Source organism: Ovis canadensis, chromosome 1 (assembly GCF_042477335.2).
Source record: "Ovis canadensis isolate MfBH-ARS-UI-01 breed Bighorn chromosome 1, ARS-UI_OviCan_v2, whole genome shotgun sequence".
NCBI lineage: Eukaryota > Metazoa > Chordata > Mammalia > Artiodactyla > Bovidae > Ovis > Ovis canadensis.
The window spans coordinates 192,100,335-192,119,946 of record NC_091245.1 but is presented as its reverse complement, the minus strand read 5'-3'; the positions used below and the strand labels follow the sequence as shown (position 1 = coordinate 192,119,946).

The following is a 19,612-nucleotide window of genomic DNA, read 5'->3' as shown; positions in this document are numbered from 1 at the left end:
ACACAAATTCTCTTTGTCTTATTTTTATTCTCACATTTTTGTATTGCTATATAGAAAGTACCTTTTGATATGCAGTGTTTCTTCTACTTGATCTCTTTCTTTGGAATAGAGTATCTAGTTTGACAGACTCAGTATATTCTATTGCTCAGTTCAATCCTGTGGTCCATCATATTTTCTGTCTTGTGGTTTAAGGTCAATTTGGTTTCTATTTCAAATTCACTTTATTGGTTATAAACATTAAAACAAAAGATGACTGGTTAAAAGAGGTTTGTTTCTGGTAAGTAGGACTAGGGTAGGGCTGGAGGCTATTGCCTTTCATCAGAAGATCCCCAGGTAGATTTGTTAACTTGAGATATTCTCATAACGAATAGTCCTGACAGTTGGAAATGATAGATGGGAGGATGAAATCCCATTAACAGAAATAGTTAAGAGTAAGAACAGAGAGAGAGCCAAAGTAAAAAAATCATATTAAATAGAAATTTGAGGAGGAAGGGTCGTTGAAATCTACCCAGATTTTTTTTTCTCTTATATTCTCAAATATTTGTAGCCTCTCTTCAATGTGAAAGATATAGTTCAGTTCAGTCGCTCAGTCATGTCCGACTCTTTGCGACCACATGAACCCCAGCATGCCAGGCCTCCCTGTCCATCACCAACTCCCGGAGTCTACCCAAACTGATGTCCATCGAGTCGGTGATGCCATCCAACCATCTCATCCTCTGTCATCCACTTCTGCTCCTGCCCTCAACTTTCCCCAGCATCAGGGTCTTTTCCAATGAGTCAGCTCTTCGCATCAGGTGGCCAAAATATTGGAGTTTCAGCTTCAACATCAGACCTTCCAATGAACACCCAGGACTGATCTCCTTGCAGTCCTAGGCACTCTCAAGAGTCTTTTCCAACACCATGGTTTAAAAGCATCAATTCTTCGGCACTCAGCTTTCTTTATAGTCCAACTCTCACATCCATACATGACCACTGGAAAAACCACAGCCTTGACTAGATGGACCTTTGTTGGCAAAATAATGTCTCTGCTTTTGAATATGCTATTTAGTTGGTCATAACTTTCCTCCCAAGGAGTAAGCATCTTTTAATTTCATGGCTGCAATCACCATCTGCAGTGATTTTGGAGCCCAGAAAAATAAAGTCAGTCACTGTTTCCACTGTTTCCCCATCTATCTGCCATGAAGTGATGGGACTGGATGCCATGATCTTCATTTTCTGAATGTTGAGCTTCAAGCCAAGTTTTTCACTCTCCTCTTTCACTTTTATCAAGAAGCTCTTTAGTTCCTCTTCACTTTCTGCCATAAGGGTGATGTCATCTGCATATCTGAGGTTACTGATATTTCTCCCGGCAATCTTGATTCCAGCTTGTGCTTCATCCAGCCCAGTGTTTCTCATGATGTACTCTGCATAGAAGTTTAATAAGCAGGGTGACAATATACAGCCTTGACATATTCCTTTTCCTATTTGGAACCAGTCTGTTGTTCCATGTCCAGTTCTAACTGTTGCTTCCTGACCTGCATACAGGTTTCTCAAGAGGCAGGTTAGGAGGTCTGGTATTCCCATCTCTTTCAGAATTTTCCACAGTTTATGGTGATCCACACAGTCAAAGGCTTTGGCATAGTCAATAAAGCAGAAATAGACGTTTTTCTGGAACTCCCTTGCTTTTTCCATGATCCAGTGGATGTTCACAATTTGATTTCTGGTTCCTCTGCCTTTTCTAAAACCAGCTTGATCATCAGGAAGTTCATGGTTCACTTATTGCTGAAGCCTGGCTCGGAGAATTTTGAGCATTACTTTACAAGCATGTGAGATGAGTGCAATTGTGCGGTAGTTTGAGCATTCTTTGGCATTGCCTTTCTTTGGGATTGGAATGAAAACTGACCTTTTCCAGTCCTGTGACCACTGCTGAGTTTTCCAAATTTGCTGGCATACTGAGTGTAGCACTTTCACAGCATCATCTTTCAGGATTTGAAATAGCTCAACTAGAATTCCATCACCTCCACTAGCTTTGTTCATAGTGATGCTTCCTAAGGCCCACTTGACTTCACATTCCAGTATGTCTAGCTCTAGGTAAGTGATTACACCATCGTGATTATCTTGGTTGTGAAGATCTTTTTTGTACAGTTCTTCTGTGTATTCTTGCCATTTCTTCTTAATATCTTCTGCTTCTGTTAAGTCCCTACCATTTCTGTCCTTTATTGAGCCCATCTTTGTGTGAAATATTCCCTTGGTATCTCTAATTTTCTTGAAGAGATCTCTAGTCTTTCCCATTCTATTGTTTTCCTCTATTTCTTTGCACTGATTGCTGAGGAAGGCTTTCTTATCTCTCCTTGCTATTCTTTGGAACTCTGCATTCAGATGCTTATATCTTTCCTTTTCTCCTTTGCTTTTTGCTTCTCTTCTTTTCACAGCTATTTGTAAGGCCTCCTCAGAAGGCCATTTTGCTCTTTTGCATTTCTTTTTCTTGGGGATCGTCTTGATTCCTGTTTCCTGTACAATGTCATGAACCTCCATCCATAGTTCATCAGGCACTCTGTCTATCAGATCTAGTCCCTTAAATCTGTGTCTCACTTCTACTGTATAGTCATAAGGGATTTGATTTGTCATACCTGAATGATCTAGTAGTTTTCTCCACTTTCTTCAATTTCAGTCTGAATTTGGCAATAAGGAGTTCATGATCTGAGCTACAGTCAGCTCCAGGTCTTGTTTTTGCTGACTGTATAGTGCTTCTCCTTCTTTGGCTGCAAAGAATATAATCAACCTGATTTCAGTGTTGACCATCTGGTGCCGCACTCCCGTGCCGTCGCAGCTTCCTCACTCATGCGCTGTTGCAGCCGCCATAAGATATAGTTAGGTAAGTGAATAAAGCATTGTTCTTGTCCTTTCAGGTCTTGCAGGCTCATACAGGAGACGACACTGCATACACATTACTGGGAGAACAGGATGGTCCGTGACAGGTGTCTTAAGGGCTGTACAGACAATGGTTGCAGTCCAAGGATGGGCCAGATTGTATCCTGGCAGGTAGGCAGGATCACGGAGGAGGAGGCACTGAAGTGGAATGGCGGCATCTTTTTAAAAAGTACAAACTAGAGGGAAGGGAAGGCTAATCTAAGGAGAAAATTAGTATAGAAAAGATACAGAGGCACGAAAATAAATTATGTATTTTTTGGAGGGTAGGAAAATATATCCATTCAGCTGGAGTGTAAAATCTGCATAAATGGGCAACTGAAGATACAGCTGGGGTGCTAAGGTGACACAGATGTAGATGTTGTTGAGTGTTAGCCTGAAGGCACTGGAGAGTCATAAAAGCTCTCCAGCTGGTTGGTAATATGACCAAAGTAGTGTTTTAGAGAGGAACACCAATGAAGGACAGGATGGACTGGAAGGAAGGAAAGGCTGAAAGCAAAGAACCCAATTAGGGTGACAACAATGTGAGTAGAAAGGAGAAAGATAGGAAGATTGTAAAGGAAGAATAAAATAAATTGACTAAATGATTCTCCATGTTTCTACTTTTGTGACGGGCAGATCCTGATCGTAGGAAGTTCTGGGTATCCGCTGTGATCCATCCTATGTGAACAGGATCACCATGGATCTGGTACTATTCAGACTACTAATGACTCATTGTTGACACTGTCTGGAGAGGGGCAGATGGATGCAAAGCGGGTAATTCAAAACCATTTTCATTTGGATTTGAAAAGGGTTCTGGGCATCTGCCACATCCCTAGTGCTGTTTGTTCTAGCTGGTGTTGAAATGAATCTCTTATCTGATTGACAGCTTTTCATATGGAGTGACAAGGCCCAAAAGCTCACAAGTGTGCAGAGGAAAACTCCCCACTATCAAGAGTTCAGGGTGTAGGATTCACAAAGTATAAAACTACTTCTGAAATATCTCAGGAATGAGGCTAAGAGTCTAATTTTATTACAGCAAATTAGAGGGAAGTTTGCCATAGTGTCAGAGGGATCTCTGGGTAAGGTAGGTAGGCATCAATATGTTCCTCCCTTGACTCCCACAAAAGCAGCTCTCATCCTGGAAGAGCATCTGCCGTGTCTGAAAGTGATGCCAAAGGTGGTCCTCCATGGCAGGGAGCCCAGGGTGAGGGACAAGGAAGCTACAAAGAGGGAACTGAGATAGATTTCCTTCCAACCCAAGGTCCTCAGATCAAATCCTGGCTAGGAAAACATGAAAACAAGATTTCCTTCTACTGTAGCATTCTCCATCTCAGTGTGAATGGGATGTGGGTATATACACCAGTGTGTGTTTTGCTCCCCAGGGACCCCAGCCTTTCCTGGGCAAGGCCAGATGGAAATAGTTAGTTCTGGAATCTGCTTTGTGAAGCCACCCATAGCCACTGGCCCTTCTCAAAAGGTGGACTTCCAAGGCCTTTCAGGTTTCAAGAGTATGTGGCTGATTTCATACACACAATGTGCATTCCACATGAATACACTCCTTTGTTGTATTTGGTCTAAAAGAACACAGCAGATTCCAGAACCTGGAGCACAAAGATGAGGTCCATTCAGAAGCACAGCATATAGGAGTTGAGACCCTGTGTACAGAGCTCTACCCAGCAGCTGCATCTCTTTGAATGTTCAGATTTCAAAGGAGATGATTCTACCTACGTGTCCCCCCTTGGTGCTATAGTCAAGCTTTTCTGTACAGAGGCTATTCTCCCATTCACAGTGTGTAAATGGCCAGAATGGGGTGTGCTGGGTGGAAGGGGAGGGCTCCAGGATGCTTCCTACCTTGGCAGGCACCCTGAACTCCCCATATTCTTTCAGCAGTTCCTGAGTCTCCTCTGTGGTCTCCCCGGTGGAGGTATGTGTTGAGAGGTAATATTCACCTGTTTCTTGGATCCAGTCTAGTGCCTGTGGGAGGAAACAACCCACTAAGTTCTCCCAAAAGCCAGCTGTTAGTAGGAAAACATGCCATGCTCTGATGTGAACATTGTGGTTTGGAACAATATGATGGACCCAGGGAACCCTGGCATGATTTAATCAGAATGTAGCTTGGAAGTTGATTTATGAAAGTGGCCTTCTCTGTTATACTTGGAAAAACCCACCAGCAAAGACAGTGTCTTGTCCATTAAATTGGGGACTCTTCTAGACCAGGTCCACTATTATCCATGAGTTAGGGCAATCTGCCCCCAGCATCTCCTCCCAACTCCTGTCACCAAGCTCTGAGTAGAGTGCTTGGTGAAGGTTGAATTGCTGTCAGGGCAAGCATTCTTCTTCTCACCCCCATCTCCCATCTCTCTTCTGTCTGGTGTGATGACCCTCTTTGGAACTGTCCAAGTCTTGGTCATCTAGGCCTCTGTATGGTCCTTTTCCGAGACAACTCCAGGGAAAGCTCTGAACATACCTGCTTGGCGCTTCGCTCAAACACCACGTATTGCTGACACTGGTCTAACCGCCGCTTCTTCAATGTCCAGAAGTGCAGGACACGGTTCTCCCTCTGTAAGAGCTCACTCAGGATGGCTGCAGGGCAGAGAGCAGGTGCTGGTCTCAGGAAGGCTCTGATCAAATCTGACCAGCCACTCGGGACCCACATCCTAGATGCCAGATAATTGTGCCCTGCGACTCTCCCCATAGGACTAATTCAACACCAGAAGCAGGGGCCAAAGTTTGGTTCAGAGAGAATTTCCCAGAGGAGAGCAAGATCAGGGAGACTGGGGGAGGGCCTACTGTGAAGTTGCATCAATAAAGTGGGGGAGAGGATGTCCCCAGCGTGACTTAAAAGTGACCCTGATTTTCTTCACACCAAAGCTATTCTTGATGATAGGAGACCTTGGGAAGTATTGGTACTGAAAATAATAACTAATTCAATAAGACCCTTAGAGCCTGTAGAGAGTGAATGGACTTGGGAGGAATCCCAGCCACTCTTGGAGGTTCTAGGGGAGGGCCAGAGGTGAACAGGCACGAGGACTGGGGTAACTTCATGGACAACCACATCACTTGCCACGTACTCTGCCTATACAGAGGGCTGTTCTCTTAGTACTTTAACAGCATAGCCTCAGTTTAAAAACCTCTAAATCACAGGCATAGGGAAGTTGTGTTGAAATCATGTCATCATGGAATCGTGTCTCTAAGCCCAAACTCCCCTGGTGGTTGGGACTGATCGTAAGAAAAGCTAAAGCCATTCTCAATCATCTCTAATGATGGTAGGCGTGAGGATGTGCATGAGGCCATGAGCAGAGCAGAGGCTGTGGGAGGCATTTGTCCATGTCAGCTCCCTCCCTCTGCCTACTTCTCCTGTTGTTCCAGAAGCAGCTGGTTACGTGGATAGACTTCCAAAGTGTTTAATAGTATGTTCTAAGCTTGAAGCATCAAATCTATTTTGTACTGTTTGCCTCTGACTTCCCACTAACTACATTAGATACTACAAAGATATACAAGAATGATGCTATGAAAAGTTGACACTTATTCAGTGCTCTCTATATGGCAGACACGTATTTTCAGAGTACCCTCATTATGCATGGACCATTATCTCCACTTTACAGATGAAGAAACTGAGGTTTAGAGAGGGTAGGCAACTGGCCCAAGGTCATTCTTATGGAAAAGGGTAGAACTTTATGACTTCTTAGCCACCTTGGGCTCCCAGGTTATTGGGACTATAAAGCACAAGTTATGTTGCAGGAAAAAGCCAATTCTGACTGCATGTTGGAACTGTTTCTTTGACTTGCTTTTTGTTTGTTTTGTTACTATAATCCACAATGGATTATAATAATAGTCCATAATCACCCATAATGGTCTGTCTCAGAGAATCCTGCCCCTTTGCCTGAGTGTTAAACTAAAGTGCCTTTGCTCAGAATCCTGTCCACTTGTGGATGGCAGAAAGGAAGAAATCAACACATTCCCTGGCTGAGGCTTGCCATTATAGGAGATATTTGCAAGATTAATGGCCCTTATACTTTGTTTCTTCACCTCCCCTCATCTCTGCTCTATAAAAGAACCCAGTATTAATACCCCAATAAGACTGTTATTTTGAGACATTAGTCTGCCATCTTCTAGGTCTACTGGCTCATGGGACAAGCAGAGCAAGCTTGGACTCAGTAACAGGGTGCTCTACACAGAGGGCACAGCCCAAATTGTAGTGCTTGTTGATTTTTGTGAACTTTTAATGCACTATGGAAGTTTAACTCTTGAAGGATAGATAGAATCTGTCTCTTCTCCCTTAGGCTGAGAACTTATATGGGTCCCTATTATTGATTTCTCTCTATATCTATGCTCTTATTATATAGCTTTTTAGTTTCTCCCCCAAAGAGACCAAGCGTACTTCCTCACCTGTGACCTCACACTTGGTCATGTGACTTGTTTTGGCAAATGGGTCGTTGATAGGACATAAGTAGGGGCTTGGAGTGTGCTTGTGCAATCGACCTTGCCCCTTTGATCTCTGCTATAACCTCCCTAAGAAGTTCTCCTGGGTGACCACTGCCCCTTCAACAAGGTCCCAGAATTAATCCACATGGAGCAGACAAGAACCCATCCTGTAGTGAAGGGGCCAAGCCAGCCAGATCTGCAGTCTCAAGCAGAAGTGCATTGTTGAGCCCAGCCAAGGCAGCTGGTCTCCAGGCAATGCAGTCAATGAACAATAAATGCTTACAGTTGTGGGCCACTGAATTTCAGGGGTTGTTATATAGTAATAATTGCTCCTATAAGAAAAACTTAAAATATGAGGCACTGGCTTTGGGCCCAGGTAGCAGGTAGAAAGGAAATGGATACAGAAGAGGTTATAGGTCTCTGCTCAGGTGAAAGCTACAACTGGGCAAAGACAGTGAGAACCCGTGTTACCTTTAGTCTTTTTGTCTCCAAGTTAGAGCTTTGTTCACTGAGGTCCCTCCGTGGTGGCTGAGAGAATCAGCCCAGCTTAGGTGAATGTCCTAATGAGTTTCAGGTTCCATTTTTGCCCCTCGTGTAAGCTTTCCTGAGGGCATACCCTGCTCTGGCCCCCACCAAGATGGGGCACATCCTGCTCTCCCTGGGAGGCTGCCACTCTTGGCACACTGGGGCGGAGCTGGGGGCTTGCTCTCAGCAGGTAGCTGGCCTCACTCAAGTCACATTTAGACATCAGAACACAGATCCTGAAAAATCTGCAGGAAGGGAAAGGTGACATAATGCCAGCTACCTACAGGGCCCCTCAGCTGCAAACAGGATAGCACATCTGGAAAAGGAACCCTCTTCCCTCTTCTCTGTAGGGAACTTTGATTCTTAAGTTTTAATTCTTCCTGGTGTCCTCTGATCTTGCCACCTCCCGAATTCCTTAAGCAGAAGAGAGGCCCTTCCTAAAAGAGGTTCAAGCTTCCCACTGTCCCCTTAGCAGCTTGCCAAGCCTGTATCACTTCCCTCCCTAGCACTGGTCTCCAGGGTTGTATTGCTTTGCTGTGTCAAGATGACATTTGTTAAATTACTTCACCCACTCAAAGGCTAATTTCTGTCAGGTCCAGAGTAAGTGATTCCACCAATAATAATTTAAGCTTAATGTTGGTCAGCAAATGAACAACTTTAAAGGTTATTGATTTTTATCCACACAACTGTAGACTTTATAGAATTCAGAGAAATATTGAAGATTATCTAGACCAGTACTTATCTAAATTTTACGTGCACAAAAATCACCTGGTTCTGGTGGGATGGAGGAGCTCTTGCCAAAATGGAAGTTCTGATTCTGTATGTTTAAGTGGGGCATGAGATAATGTTTCTTATAAGCTCCTGAGTGTTGTCAATGCTACTGGTCTGGGGCCCATATTTTGAGCAGCAAGAATTTACACATCCTTCTTCATTTTTCAATAAGAAAACTGAAGTTTCTAAAGCTTAAGCAGTAAGTAAGAAAACTAGGTGGCTCAATGGTAAACAAAACAAAGCAAAACAAAAAACGCCCCATCTGCCAATGCAGGTAACTCAGGAGACTTGGGTTTGATTCCTGGGTTGGAAAGATCCCCTGGAGGAGGAAATGACAACTCACTTCAGGATTCTTGCCTGGAAAATCCTAGGGACAGAGGAGCTGGTAGGCTACAGTCCATGGGGTTGCAAAGAGTCAGACACGACTGAGCATGCAGCACATTGTACACTGCAATAAAACTAGGATTAGGATGCGGTTTTATGAATCTCAGTCCATGTCTCGTTCTCAGGCTGCAAGGTAACTCAGTCTTGTGCCATTCAATATGGTAGCCATGTTTGGCTATGACACTTAAAGTAATTAATAGTCAGTGGGAGTAACCAGGCACATTTCAACTGCTCAAAAGTCACATGTGACCAGTGGCTACGATACTGCACAGTGTAGATATGTAGAGACTATTTGTTATTTCTCTTAGCATTGTTCTAAACTCTAAGAGAGTCCCTTGGACTGCAAGGAGATCCAACCAGTCCATCCTAAAGGAGATCAGTTCTGAGTGTTCATTGGAAGGATTGATGGTGAAGCTGAAACTCCAATACTTTGGCCACCTGATGTGAAGAGCTGACTCATTTGAAAAGATCCTGATGCTGGGAAAGACTGAAGGCAGGAGGAAAAGGTGATCACAGAGGATGAGATAGTTGGATGGCATGACCGAATCAATGGACAGGAGTTTGGGTGAACTCTGGGAGTTGGTGATGGACAGGGAGGCCTGGTGTGCTGCAGTCCATGGGGTTGCAAAGAGTTGGACACGACTGAATTGAACTAAACTGAAACTCTAAGATAAAACAAAATATACTTGGAGAAATTTTATAGTCATTTTTCCATTCCAAATTTTGATGCATGATGAATTGCTACTGTCCATACCATCCCACATCACACTTTTTCTTATCTAAGGAGAAGAACCAGGAAATCTGAGGTCATATGAAGACCAGGTACCAAGCTCTGGTCCATGTGGCTGGAATGGCTTCAGGTTGGCAGGGCCCACACTGACCTTTCACTTGCTGTTCGGGTCCTCGGGTGTGGCTGGCAGCACTGGGCATGCTGACGTTGTTCCTATGGATGTACTTGAGAAAGACCTCAGCATTCCGCCGTGCCAGGGTGCAGGCCTGAGAGAGACACAGTGTGAAGTCCTACACATAAGTCTCAGTCCAGAGGTGCACACGATCTAAGACACGAGAGAAGGGATGCTGGCGATGAGGCTTCTGGGTCTCTGGGTGAGCAGAGTCCTGGAGGCCAATGGGAGCAACATGGATGTTCCAGTTTTTTTTTTTTTGAAATATTTATTCATTTATTTGGCTGCACCAGGTCTTAGTTGCAGCATGTGGGATCTAGTTCCCTGACCAGGGATCGAACCTGGGCCCCCTGCATTGGGAACTGAGAGTCTTAACCACAGGACCAGCAGGGAAGTCCCAGGATGTTCCAGTTCTAATGGAAGAGGTTCACTTATTCTTTTAAGTGAAAAGCTTAAAAAAGAAAAGCTCCCTGTTCCTCTCCCCTTTCCCTTACAAGCGAAAAAATAAATCAGCTACTCCTTAACTACTACATGTACTGATTCAGCATGACCACCATCACCTTTCAGGCTGATTTCCCTCTGCCATATATAAGAGTGCCTCGTATATGACCTTGGTGTAAGTCACTTTAACATTAGCTTAATTTAGACTCGAGGAAGCAAATTTAGTAATCAAACCTATTAACCACACATTCCAAATATAAATGGCAATTACCCACGTTTTAGAAACATGTTTGTCTATAAAACCCACCTCCACCTCAATAAGATTAATAAACATCCTATTGCTGGGCACAATATATCATGTAAAAGAGTAAGAGCCATTGTACCATCCCCTTAAGGCTCACAGAGCAGTGGGTGGCAGAGAGGACGGGTTTGTCCCATGCTGCTGCACCGTAAGGAGGCTGGGGCCCAGCATGGGCAGGAGTCATGAGCAAGTCAGGATTAGAATCTAGGTCTACTGATAGAGCGCTTCTAGTTTCTCTCAAGACCAAAGATTTTCTAAAATTTCTTTACAAAGCAGTATTTTTCCTGTTGGTAGAAGTAATACATGTTAGTCCATTAATTTTCAGTTCACAGCTTTCAAAACTGAATTATCTCTAAACAAAATTGTTAACTTCTAAACTTAATACTTCGCATCTGATTCTACAAATCATATGGTCAAAACTAAGCTTTTTTATATTTAGCATCTGATTCTACAAGTCACGTGGTAAAAAATTATTTTAAATGTTGATTTCACAATAATGGTTTCTGGGAGCTCTGGTAAGATTGTTCATGGTCCTACCACCCTAAGGCCCATGAATTTAACAGCTGGATAGTGGTCCAAAAGCTAAAGAACCCAAAATACATCAACTAATGTATACAGAGAGCTTGATCTTCTGTCCACTTGGCTTGTAATACCCACAACAACAGAGTTCCTCAACTATGGTTCTGGGCACATATGGAAAACCTCAGAACATTTTTTTTCCTTCTTCAAAGGAAACATTTAATTTTATCAAGATATACCTTTATACCTCTATTTAAAAACTTTGACATGCTCTACTTAAATTGTTTCATTTTAAACTTTGTTTTATCAGAGGGAAGACTTTTAAAATCATCTTAAGCCCTATATGGAAGAATTTCTATTTAATCTTATTAGTAAGAGCTGATTACTAAGGGTCAAATGCAGGTGCAGATACTAGATAGATGGGAGGAAAGCAGCAGGAGGTCATCTTTAAAAAAGAATAAAAATAAAACTTAAAGAAGTGGTCAAGTAGAGAAAATCCCTAATGAAAGAAAAGCAGTTAATTACAGAATTGTAGAAAATCAGTGGCAACATGTTAGGGTATAAAAATTCTCTAGCGTGCTTTCAGAAACCTGAAAGGAAGCAGAACATGAAAGCAAGGAATTTGAGAGTAAATGGAGCCTTTGAAAAAGTTTTCACACTGAAGGCTCTGTCAGAGAGAAGATCAAAGGCAGAAGGAAAGAGGTTTAGGAGGTCTTCTCACACCAGCTGAAAGCTGTTCAGAGCTGGACTGTGTTTCCCCCCCGGGAAGCTACGTATTTCTGTCTTCATACGCAGAATAAACAGTGTCACATTTATTGGTAATCGGTAATTGTTAGATTGATAAATAAATGTCTAAACATATTTTTTTAAACTCTTGCTCTAAATTTTGTGTCATCCAGTTATAAAAGATGTATTTTAATAGTTTTCTATCTTATATATTTAAATTAAAATATTTTTATAGATAAAACATAACTAAGTGAAAGTATGCATTTTCCTCAGTAAATATCAATGGGATATCAGGATATTTATACACAGCACCAGCAGAAATGGAGCATTCTAATTACCTAATTATACAAAAAGCGTTAAGAGAAATAATGTTTGAAGTGTAACTTTTCAACCTTTCAAACGTCCTCTCTACAAATGCCTCCCTTTAGATAAGAAACTAGAAAATACAGGGGTATGGGAAGCCCACATGGAGCAGTGAGAGAGAGAGAGACAGAGAGACAGAGAGACAGAGAGAAGGGAGGAGGAAGAGGAGGAGGAGGCCGAGACGGGCAGACAGTAGATGAAAAACAAGGCTAAAGTCCCGGAACTGGGATGACAATGTGCTCTGACCTTAAGAAAGGCTTCCTTTTGTTCCAAATGTTTACTGATGAGTGGAATGACGTGGTCGATCTCTGCTGCTGGCCCCAATTTATCCCGTCCACCACACCAGTCTTCATCTCTTCGGTATTCTTGCTCTAAGCTCTCCAGGACACTACAGACCTAATGAATCAAGGATGAAAAGACTCAGTAATTGTTTAAGAAGTGTTTTATAAGGACCATTAGCTTAGAGACCCCTACTGTAAGTGACATTTTTCATTCAAAATCCAATTTGTGGCCTTAGGTGTGCAGTACCCCTGAGATGTCTAAGAAAAAGTCCAGGAGGCAGAGAGAATCCAGTGTCTGGAGCTTGGAAGACAGGTTACAACTGAGGTATGGACTTTGGAATCATTTTCTGACAGCTGATGGCTGAAGGCTACAGGGATTGATGACATCACCTAGGTACAGTGTACACAGCAAGAAAGGAGGTAAGACTAGTAATTTGGGGAGTTTCAAAGTGTTTTTATGTGTTAAATTGCTATAATCTTATGATAACCTATGAATTAGGTAGAACAGGAAAAGGAGGTTTGGGGAAGATATTTGGGTTGTCTAGCCATCTGTACTTGTCCTACAGGAAGTAGCCTCAAGTAGAGGTAAAGGAGGAAGTTGCCTATGTTGTGTGATTTATGCACCATAAGTGAATGTTATCTTTCCGCTCCCTGGGAAAAATATTCCAGCAAAAATGTTTCAAGGTGCTACCATAAGGCAATGACATCTCCAGACCTGCTACCGCAAAATGTACATTTCCTTCAGAGGAATAACAAATTCGGGTTAACTTAAAAGATAGTTAAGATGGTTTTTCAGTTCTAAAAAGTCTAGGAGGCCATGCTCTAATTGACCGTATAGACAAATTCAAAAGACCAAAAGCATTTCAAACGGGGCTTGGGTGTATCAGTAGGAGACACAACACAACCTAGTGTCAGGGATTAAGGAAGGATGCAGAAAATAGAAACCATTTCTATACTTTCCTTCAACAATCTGTGGTTACTTACCTGGCTAGGGCAGCAGGGGAAAGTGGTTCTAACTATCCTTGACCTCCTCTATCTGAGAAAGTCATCTCTTTTGGTAAACGACGTGGCATTGGATAGGATGCTTTCTGAGTTATGAACTGAACTGAAAAATTAGCTGAAAGATGTTCAAAGCAGAACACTCCCATTGCCAACATGCTTCCCATGTCATGAAAAGGCCTATCCCAGAACTCTAGCTAGTTTCTTTAGCACCACACATCTCTCTTGAGGCAAGGCCTCAAAACAAGCAGGAGGCTCACATCTTGAGAGAGAACAGATTATACACATGCAACAACTTTAAGAAAACAAGTGCTTAACACTTGTCCCAAGGTAGTACTAGTTTTAAAACCAATCAATTTGGGAGCTGGAAGAAATGGAAAGATTACCCAGTATAAGTCATTTAATTTAATAGGTGAAGAATCAAAAATCTAGAGAAAGTGACCTTTGGTAAGGTCAGTTCAGGGTCAAATTTCCTGACTCTTAATCTAGTGTTTTGTCCCCTTCAGCATCTTGCTGCTGCTTCTGCTGCTAAGTCGCTTCAGTCGTGTCCGCCTCTGTGCGACCCCATAGACAGCAGCCCACCAGGCTCCCCCCTCCCTGGGATTCTCCAGGCAAGAACACTGGAGTGGGTTGCCATTTCCTTCTCCAATGCATGAAAGTGAAAAGTGAAAGTGAAGTCGCTCAGTCATGTCTGATTCTTCACGACCTCATGGACTGCAGCCTACCAGGCTCCTCTGCCCAGGGGATTTTCCAGGCAAGAGTACTGGAGTGGGTTGCCATTACCCTCTCCTCAGCATCTTGAGCCATCTCAAATTTAAAACTATATATGATATTACAAAGGGATTAAGCCTCATTTTTTTCATATGGGTAGTCAGTTGTCCAGCACCATGTGTTAAAAAAAAAACTTGTTGAATCGCTTTTTCAAGAATCAATTGACTATATATGTGGGTCTACTTCTGGAACCTCTACTCTGCTCCATTCTGTCTGTTCTCACACCAATACCATTTTGTCTTGATCACTACAGCTTTAGAGTCTTAGAGTCAGGTAGTATAAAACCTCCAATGTTCTTTGTCAAGATTGTTTTTGGCTATTCTAGGTTCTTCACATATCTGTCTAAATCTTAGAATTAGCATATCGATTTCTATTTTTAAAAAAGCTTGCTGAGGTGTGACTGGGCTGTGCTTAATTCATAAATCAACTGGAGAAGCTCTTTATTATGTTAATCTGCTGCTCTCACTTCTGAGGGCATGTAAGACCATCTCTCTGAAATGCTTGAGAGGAGGACTGAGAGAAGGTGTAAACATGAATGCTGGCTGCAGGTCCCACTGACAGACAGTGCCGGGAGCCAGGGTGAGGAATCCCGCCCATGACAAGGTCATGAGGAAGGAAGCTGACATACGCAAGGCGTGCTCAGACTTCAGGGGCCCCTCTGGAAATTCCTAAGCATGTACCCCAACAAAAATCTGCCAGTTTTTGTGCTCTGCTTTTCCACTCTTCTGACATTCTCTGGAAAAAGTCAATTCAGGGCTTTAGTCTTCTGCATTTGAAAGAGTGTTTCAATCCAAAAACCCCTCTGATGGCTTTCTAGCCTGCCTGCAGGACTAGTACAGCTGCATGTGTGATTGTTCGAGGCCTCCTGACCGCAGGAGGCACCGGAAGCTTAAAACAGGGGCTTCGGAAGAGTCAAAATCTTTAGAATAGGACTGATTAAAGGTTTCATTTGTTGAGCCAATACTTGCTGCTAAATTTTCATATCCTTTATTTTTAGATATAGTTGGTATATAGAAAAACAAGTAGTAGACCTGGTATTAGCAACATTAGATCTTTGAGTTAAGTACCTTCTTTGTTATAACCCACTGCGCCTTTGTTCTATAGAGATGTAACTTTAGCGCTTTAAGGAGATGTAGATTAAAGAAAAACACTTCAGGGGAAACGAAATTAACATTCATTAAGGAAGAGAGCCAAAAAGTGTTAACAAGCCTCTTGGCCAGAAGATAATGTAAATCACCTGAGACCTTTTGTATACAAAATGATATACAGAAAGAATCTGGGTAGCGAACGCAACATAATTTTGCGTTACCCATTGATCTCCATGTTTTATCAAAAGTATAAAAGGCCTTCTGAACAATAAAGGATTGGACCAGTTTCTGGGACTAGTCTCTCGGCCTGGTTTCTTGGGAATCTGGCTCCCCCCGTGTCTCTCTCTCTTCTTCTCTCTCTTTCCCTCCCTCTGCTCTTTACTTTAATTTCAGGCTGAATCTCCACCTGGGGTGCGGAGGCCCGCCAAGTCTACTTACTTGCCCTGGCTGTTAGGACCCGCGCGAAAGGGAGCCTAAGGTGAGGCACCCTTAGCTATTCAAGCGAGCGCCAGTGGCCCAATGTAGATGGTGCAAATTCCTTGTCTGGAATTTTATTGGTCTTCCACGTAACCCAAGCTATTCAGCCCTCTTCCTCCACTTAATCTTCCTACTACACTATTTCTTCCTAATCTAATCTTATATCAATCAATAAATAAGTTTTTCTCACGCCAACGCCGTCCACCCTTCAAATTCCCTGGATCCACTGGGGCTGGACCCCGGCAAGACAGGTTACATCTGCTCTGAGATAGACTTTCCCATGGTCCCTTTTGTCCCATGGTCTGTTTCTCTGATCTATTTCTACCAGGGAGCTATCCTGTCTTAAACCTCTATTTCATAAAAAGAGTCCCATAACAGCACCCAAATCATTTACAAATCCTCTTAACCCTTGTGCATATTACTGTAGAGATATATTAACAATGAGTTTGGAACTTCAGGGCCCCGAAGTAGGTATCTCCTGCCTTTTCTTCCACAGCTGCACCATCCTACTGGTTAGGCTCACACTTCTCTAATGACAGAGAGCCGTGTTTCCTGTACTACACTGGGAATCCCATGAATGAAAGAACTGTATGCTTTTCAAGCAGTGCACAGTTCCCTATTGTGGTAGATTAAACTGTGTTCAGTAACTCATCACTCTCTTTTCACAGTCCTCACAGGAGGCATACTTCGCTGATGTTGGCTTGGCCATGTGACTTGTTTTGGCCGAAAGGATGTTACAGCATGTGACGTGGGCAAACTTGAAAGGCACTTGCACAGTAGGTCTTGGGCTCTTGCACCCCTGCCTTTCACCACAAATGTGGCTCAAGTAGCTGCCAGTCAAGAAGAAAGAGGAATACAGGAACAGATCTAGACCCAGCCTGTAGCTTGGAGCCTGGTTTTATTATGCTCAGCCAAGATCAGCTGGATACTAGATACCAAAGCAAAAACAGATGTTTATTGTTTTACACCCCTGGGATTTGGTGATTCATTATACAGCATTATTGCGGCCAGAGCTAACTGGTACATCACTGAAACCTAGCATTCAGCATATGCCCACCCAATTTCTACTTCAACACCTACGTCTAGTGAGTTTGAGAAATTTATAAGAGACAAATCACATGGTCCACTCCTTTAATGGAAATAATTATACGGAATCCAACCATGGTGTTTGCACAAATCATCCTTGTACTCTCAGGCTAGTGCTGAGAGGACTGGCTTCTTGCTAAGGTAGATCCTACAGATTGGCCACGTGTGGCAGAAAACTGCCCTCCGTTGGTCTCAGGCCCGCACAGCGCTCTCCCTTACCTGCTCAGAAGTTTTATAAAAGGCCACTGAGGCATTGACCAGTTTCAGTCGGTCTTCCATCTTGAGCATGAGCTGCTGCCAGTGGAGGGCCACCTTCTCAGCACATTCCCGGATGGCATCTGCATCATAGTGACCAGCCTGGAGCAGTGCCTCAGCTTTCTGCTGAACCTGCAGGGCGCTCTGGTGTGTCTTCTGCAAGGAAGTGGCATGAAAGAGGGACTGGGCACAAGGGGAGGAGAGAGAGGTCCGTGGGAACAACCCAGGCGTGGTATGGGAAGGGGTGGAGTGAGGCGTGAGTGGAAAGATGTAGAAAAGTTAAAGAGCTTTAAATGACTGATTCAAACATGTTGTCATCACTGTTTTAAAAGCATATTTAAAAAATGAATATCAAACATTTTCATTAACTAACTGCTCAGGTCCCTAACTCCTGTCCCTACCCCTTTCTCATTTATTTGCATCACTCTTCATTTTAAAGACATCTTAGCTTCTGTGCTAGACAAACACAGTTGTGTATAAATCTGATTCCTGATTGACTCAAACATTAATTAAGTCTCCTTTTCAAATCTAATCATAAAATTATTCACATCAGTTTTCAGAGGAGGCTATTGCTGTAGTCTGCAGATCAAATAAACATAGCACATTAAAAAATCCCCATGTAATACAAGTCTCAACCAACAATGCAATCACTTTAAACATGAATGATCATTTTTAAAAGGGTTCTGTAGAAGGAAGACATTTGAAAGGTTAGTAAAGCAGGAGAGTAGAATCTCACACCATCTCTAGGTTACCAAGGGAACAGAACAGTACAGAAGATAATTCAGTTTAGCATATAATCCCGCATTACTACATTATTTACGTTGCCTTTAGGATAATCTATACTGCAGAAGGTTTGTTTTCTTACTCAGGGTAAGTGTGGTTTGCATCCTCTGAGTTCACTTTAACTGAAGGAGGTGGGGAGAATAGGTTGGAGAACTGGGTGGCAGGGAGACAGTCAAATAAATACAATTTATTATAACAAAAGAGTGATGTGGATGAGCCATATGACTTCAACCAGCTAATATTATCCCAGCTTCAGCTACTGGGATCACTTCAACCCAGTGGTATAGCATGAATTTGGCCTTTGCACTTTCAGGAAAGGATGGCTTAGCTGACAGTCGAGGAGAACAGCTGGAAGCCCAGTGCCTTACTCCTGAATGAGTCCTGCTCTTCTTGGGCTGCAGTGCAGGGACAGGTCCCCAGAGCAAATCCATTCGAGCACTGCCTGTGTGTGAACACAAGCTCTCCTCTTTTCACTTCCGCCTCTCCTTTTACCTTCATCCCAAATTGCAGTCTACACAGCCTATCAACTACCTTCTGGCTGCCCTTTCCCCTCTGCTGACTCTGTCCTCGGCATTAGCTATGTTAGCATGACCTCCTACAGCACCTAGACTCCTTTATTCCCTTACTTTGCCACTGATTTAGCCTTCAGACCTGATGAACACATTCTTATCATGTAGCAATCTTCCTAACTGCTACATGAAGTTAGAAAAAATAAACTAACAAGTAGAAATAATCCATTACAAATCTTTGGTTTCTCTCTCTGTTTTACTTATCGGTACCATTTTCTTTTCCTGTCTCCTAAATGTTGAAGTACCCTCAGGTCCATTCTTGGTTTTGGTTCACTTCCGTAGAGTTCTCATCTATTCCCTTGGACACTCAGCTCAGCTCTGACCTCCTTCAAAGACCTTTCTGGATAGCCTGAGACTTACTAAAAACTACCCTCTTCTGAATGCCTGTATCACTTGGCTGATTTTCCTTACTTAATGAAACTCTTAAGGCAAGGGCTGTTTTAAAAAATCTCTTTAAAAGCCATTTAGTCATGTGTATTTTCTGTGCTAGGCACTGTACTTATGAATTTTTCTAGTTCTTATGACACTACTACAGGTGGATATTCTTATTTCCACTTTACAGATTAAGAAACTGAGGCTCAGGCTAATCAAGGTACTTGCCCAAAAACATACATACAAGGAAGTGATAAAATCAGATTCAGGTCTGACCTATTTCCAAATTTATGTCCTTTCCACCATATCACATCACATCACTTCATATCTAGCAATTAGAATGGTATCTACAGTTTCTCATTTAGAGGAAGGGCTCACCAAGTAGAATTAGTGATTCTGATAATTATCTTGTCTCTCCTCAATATATAAAACCAGCATATAATTGTCCTTGTACCTTTTTCTCAGAGTAGAGGAGTAACTTTAATTTTCTTACAATTTATGCTGTGTAACAAATCCTCTTCCTTATTCTGAAACTCATTAATATCTAATAGTCCTGGGAGCCTCTTCTTCCCTTTAATTTCCTAAATGATAAACTCTTATGCATATGACATAATCTCTGCTTCACTAAGCTTGAGTCATTATTTTGCCTTTATTTCTACTATTATCTAATCTTATTAAGTGCATG

At 42.6% G+C, this 19,612-nt stretch overlaps 1 protein-coding gene across 10 annotated transcripts in view; it reads right to left on the bottom strand.

Moving 5' to 3' along the window:
• The window catches only part of KALRN (kalirin RhoGEF kinase), a 695,559-nt gene that overhangs the window by 258,819 nt on the left and 417,128 nt on the right, over positions 1-19,612 (bottom strand). For 6 of the 10 annotated variants that reach the window (XM_069555992.1, XM_069555980.1, XM_069556000.1 and 3 more), the window contains exons 17-21: positions 17,168-17,386; positions 12,493-12,642; positions 9,876-9,990; positions 5,357-5,472; positions 4,741-4,863 (exon numbers count right to left, since the gene is read on the bottom strand). In XM_069555992.1, the coding sequence (XP_069412093.1) occupies positions 4,741-4,863; positions 5,357-5,472; positions 9,876-9,990; positions 12,493-12,642; positions 17,168-17,386 (723 nt within the window). The remainder of the gene's footprint in view (positions 1-4,740; positions 4,864-5,356; positions 5,473-9,875; positions 9,991-12,492; positions 12,643-17,167; positions 17,387-19,612) is intronic. The other 4 variants (XM_069555988.1, XM_069556005.1, XM_069556021.1 and 1 more) reach the window with 1 other exon arrangement.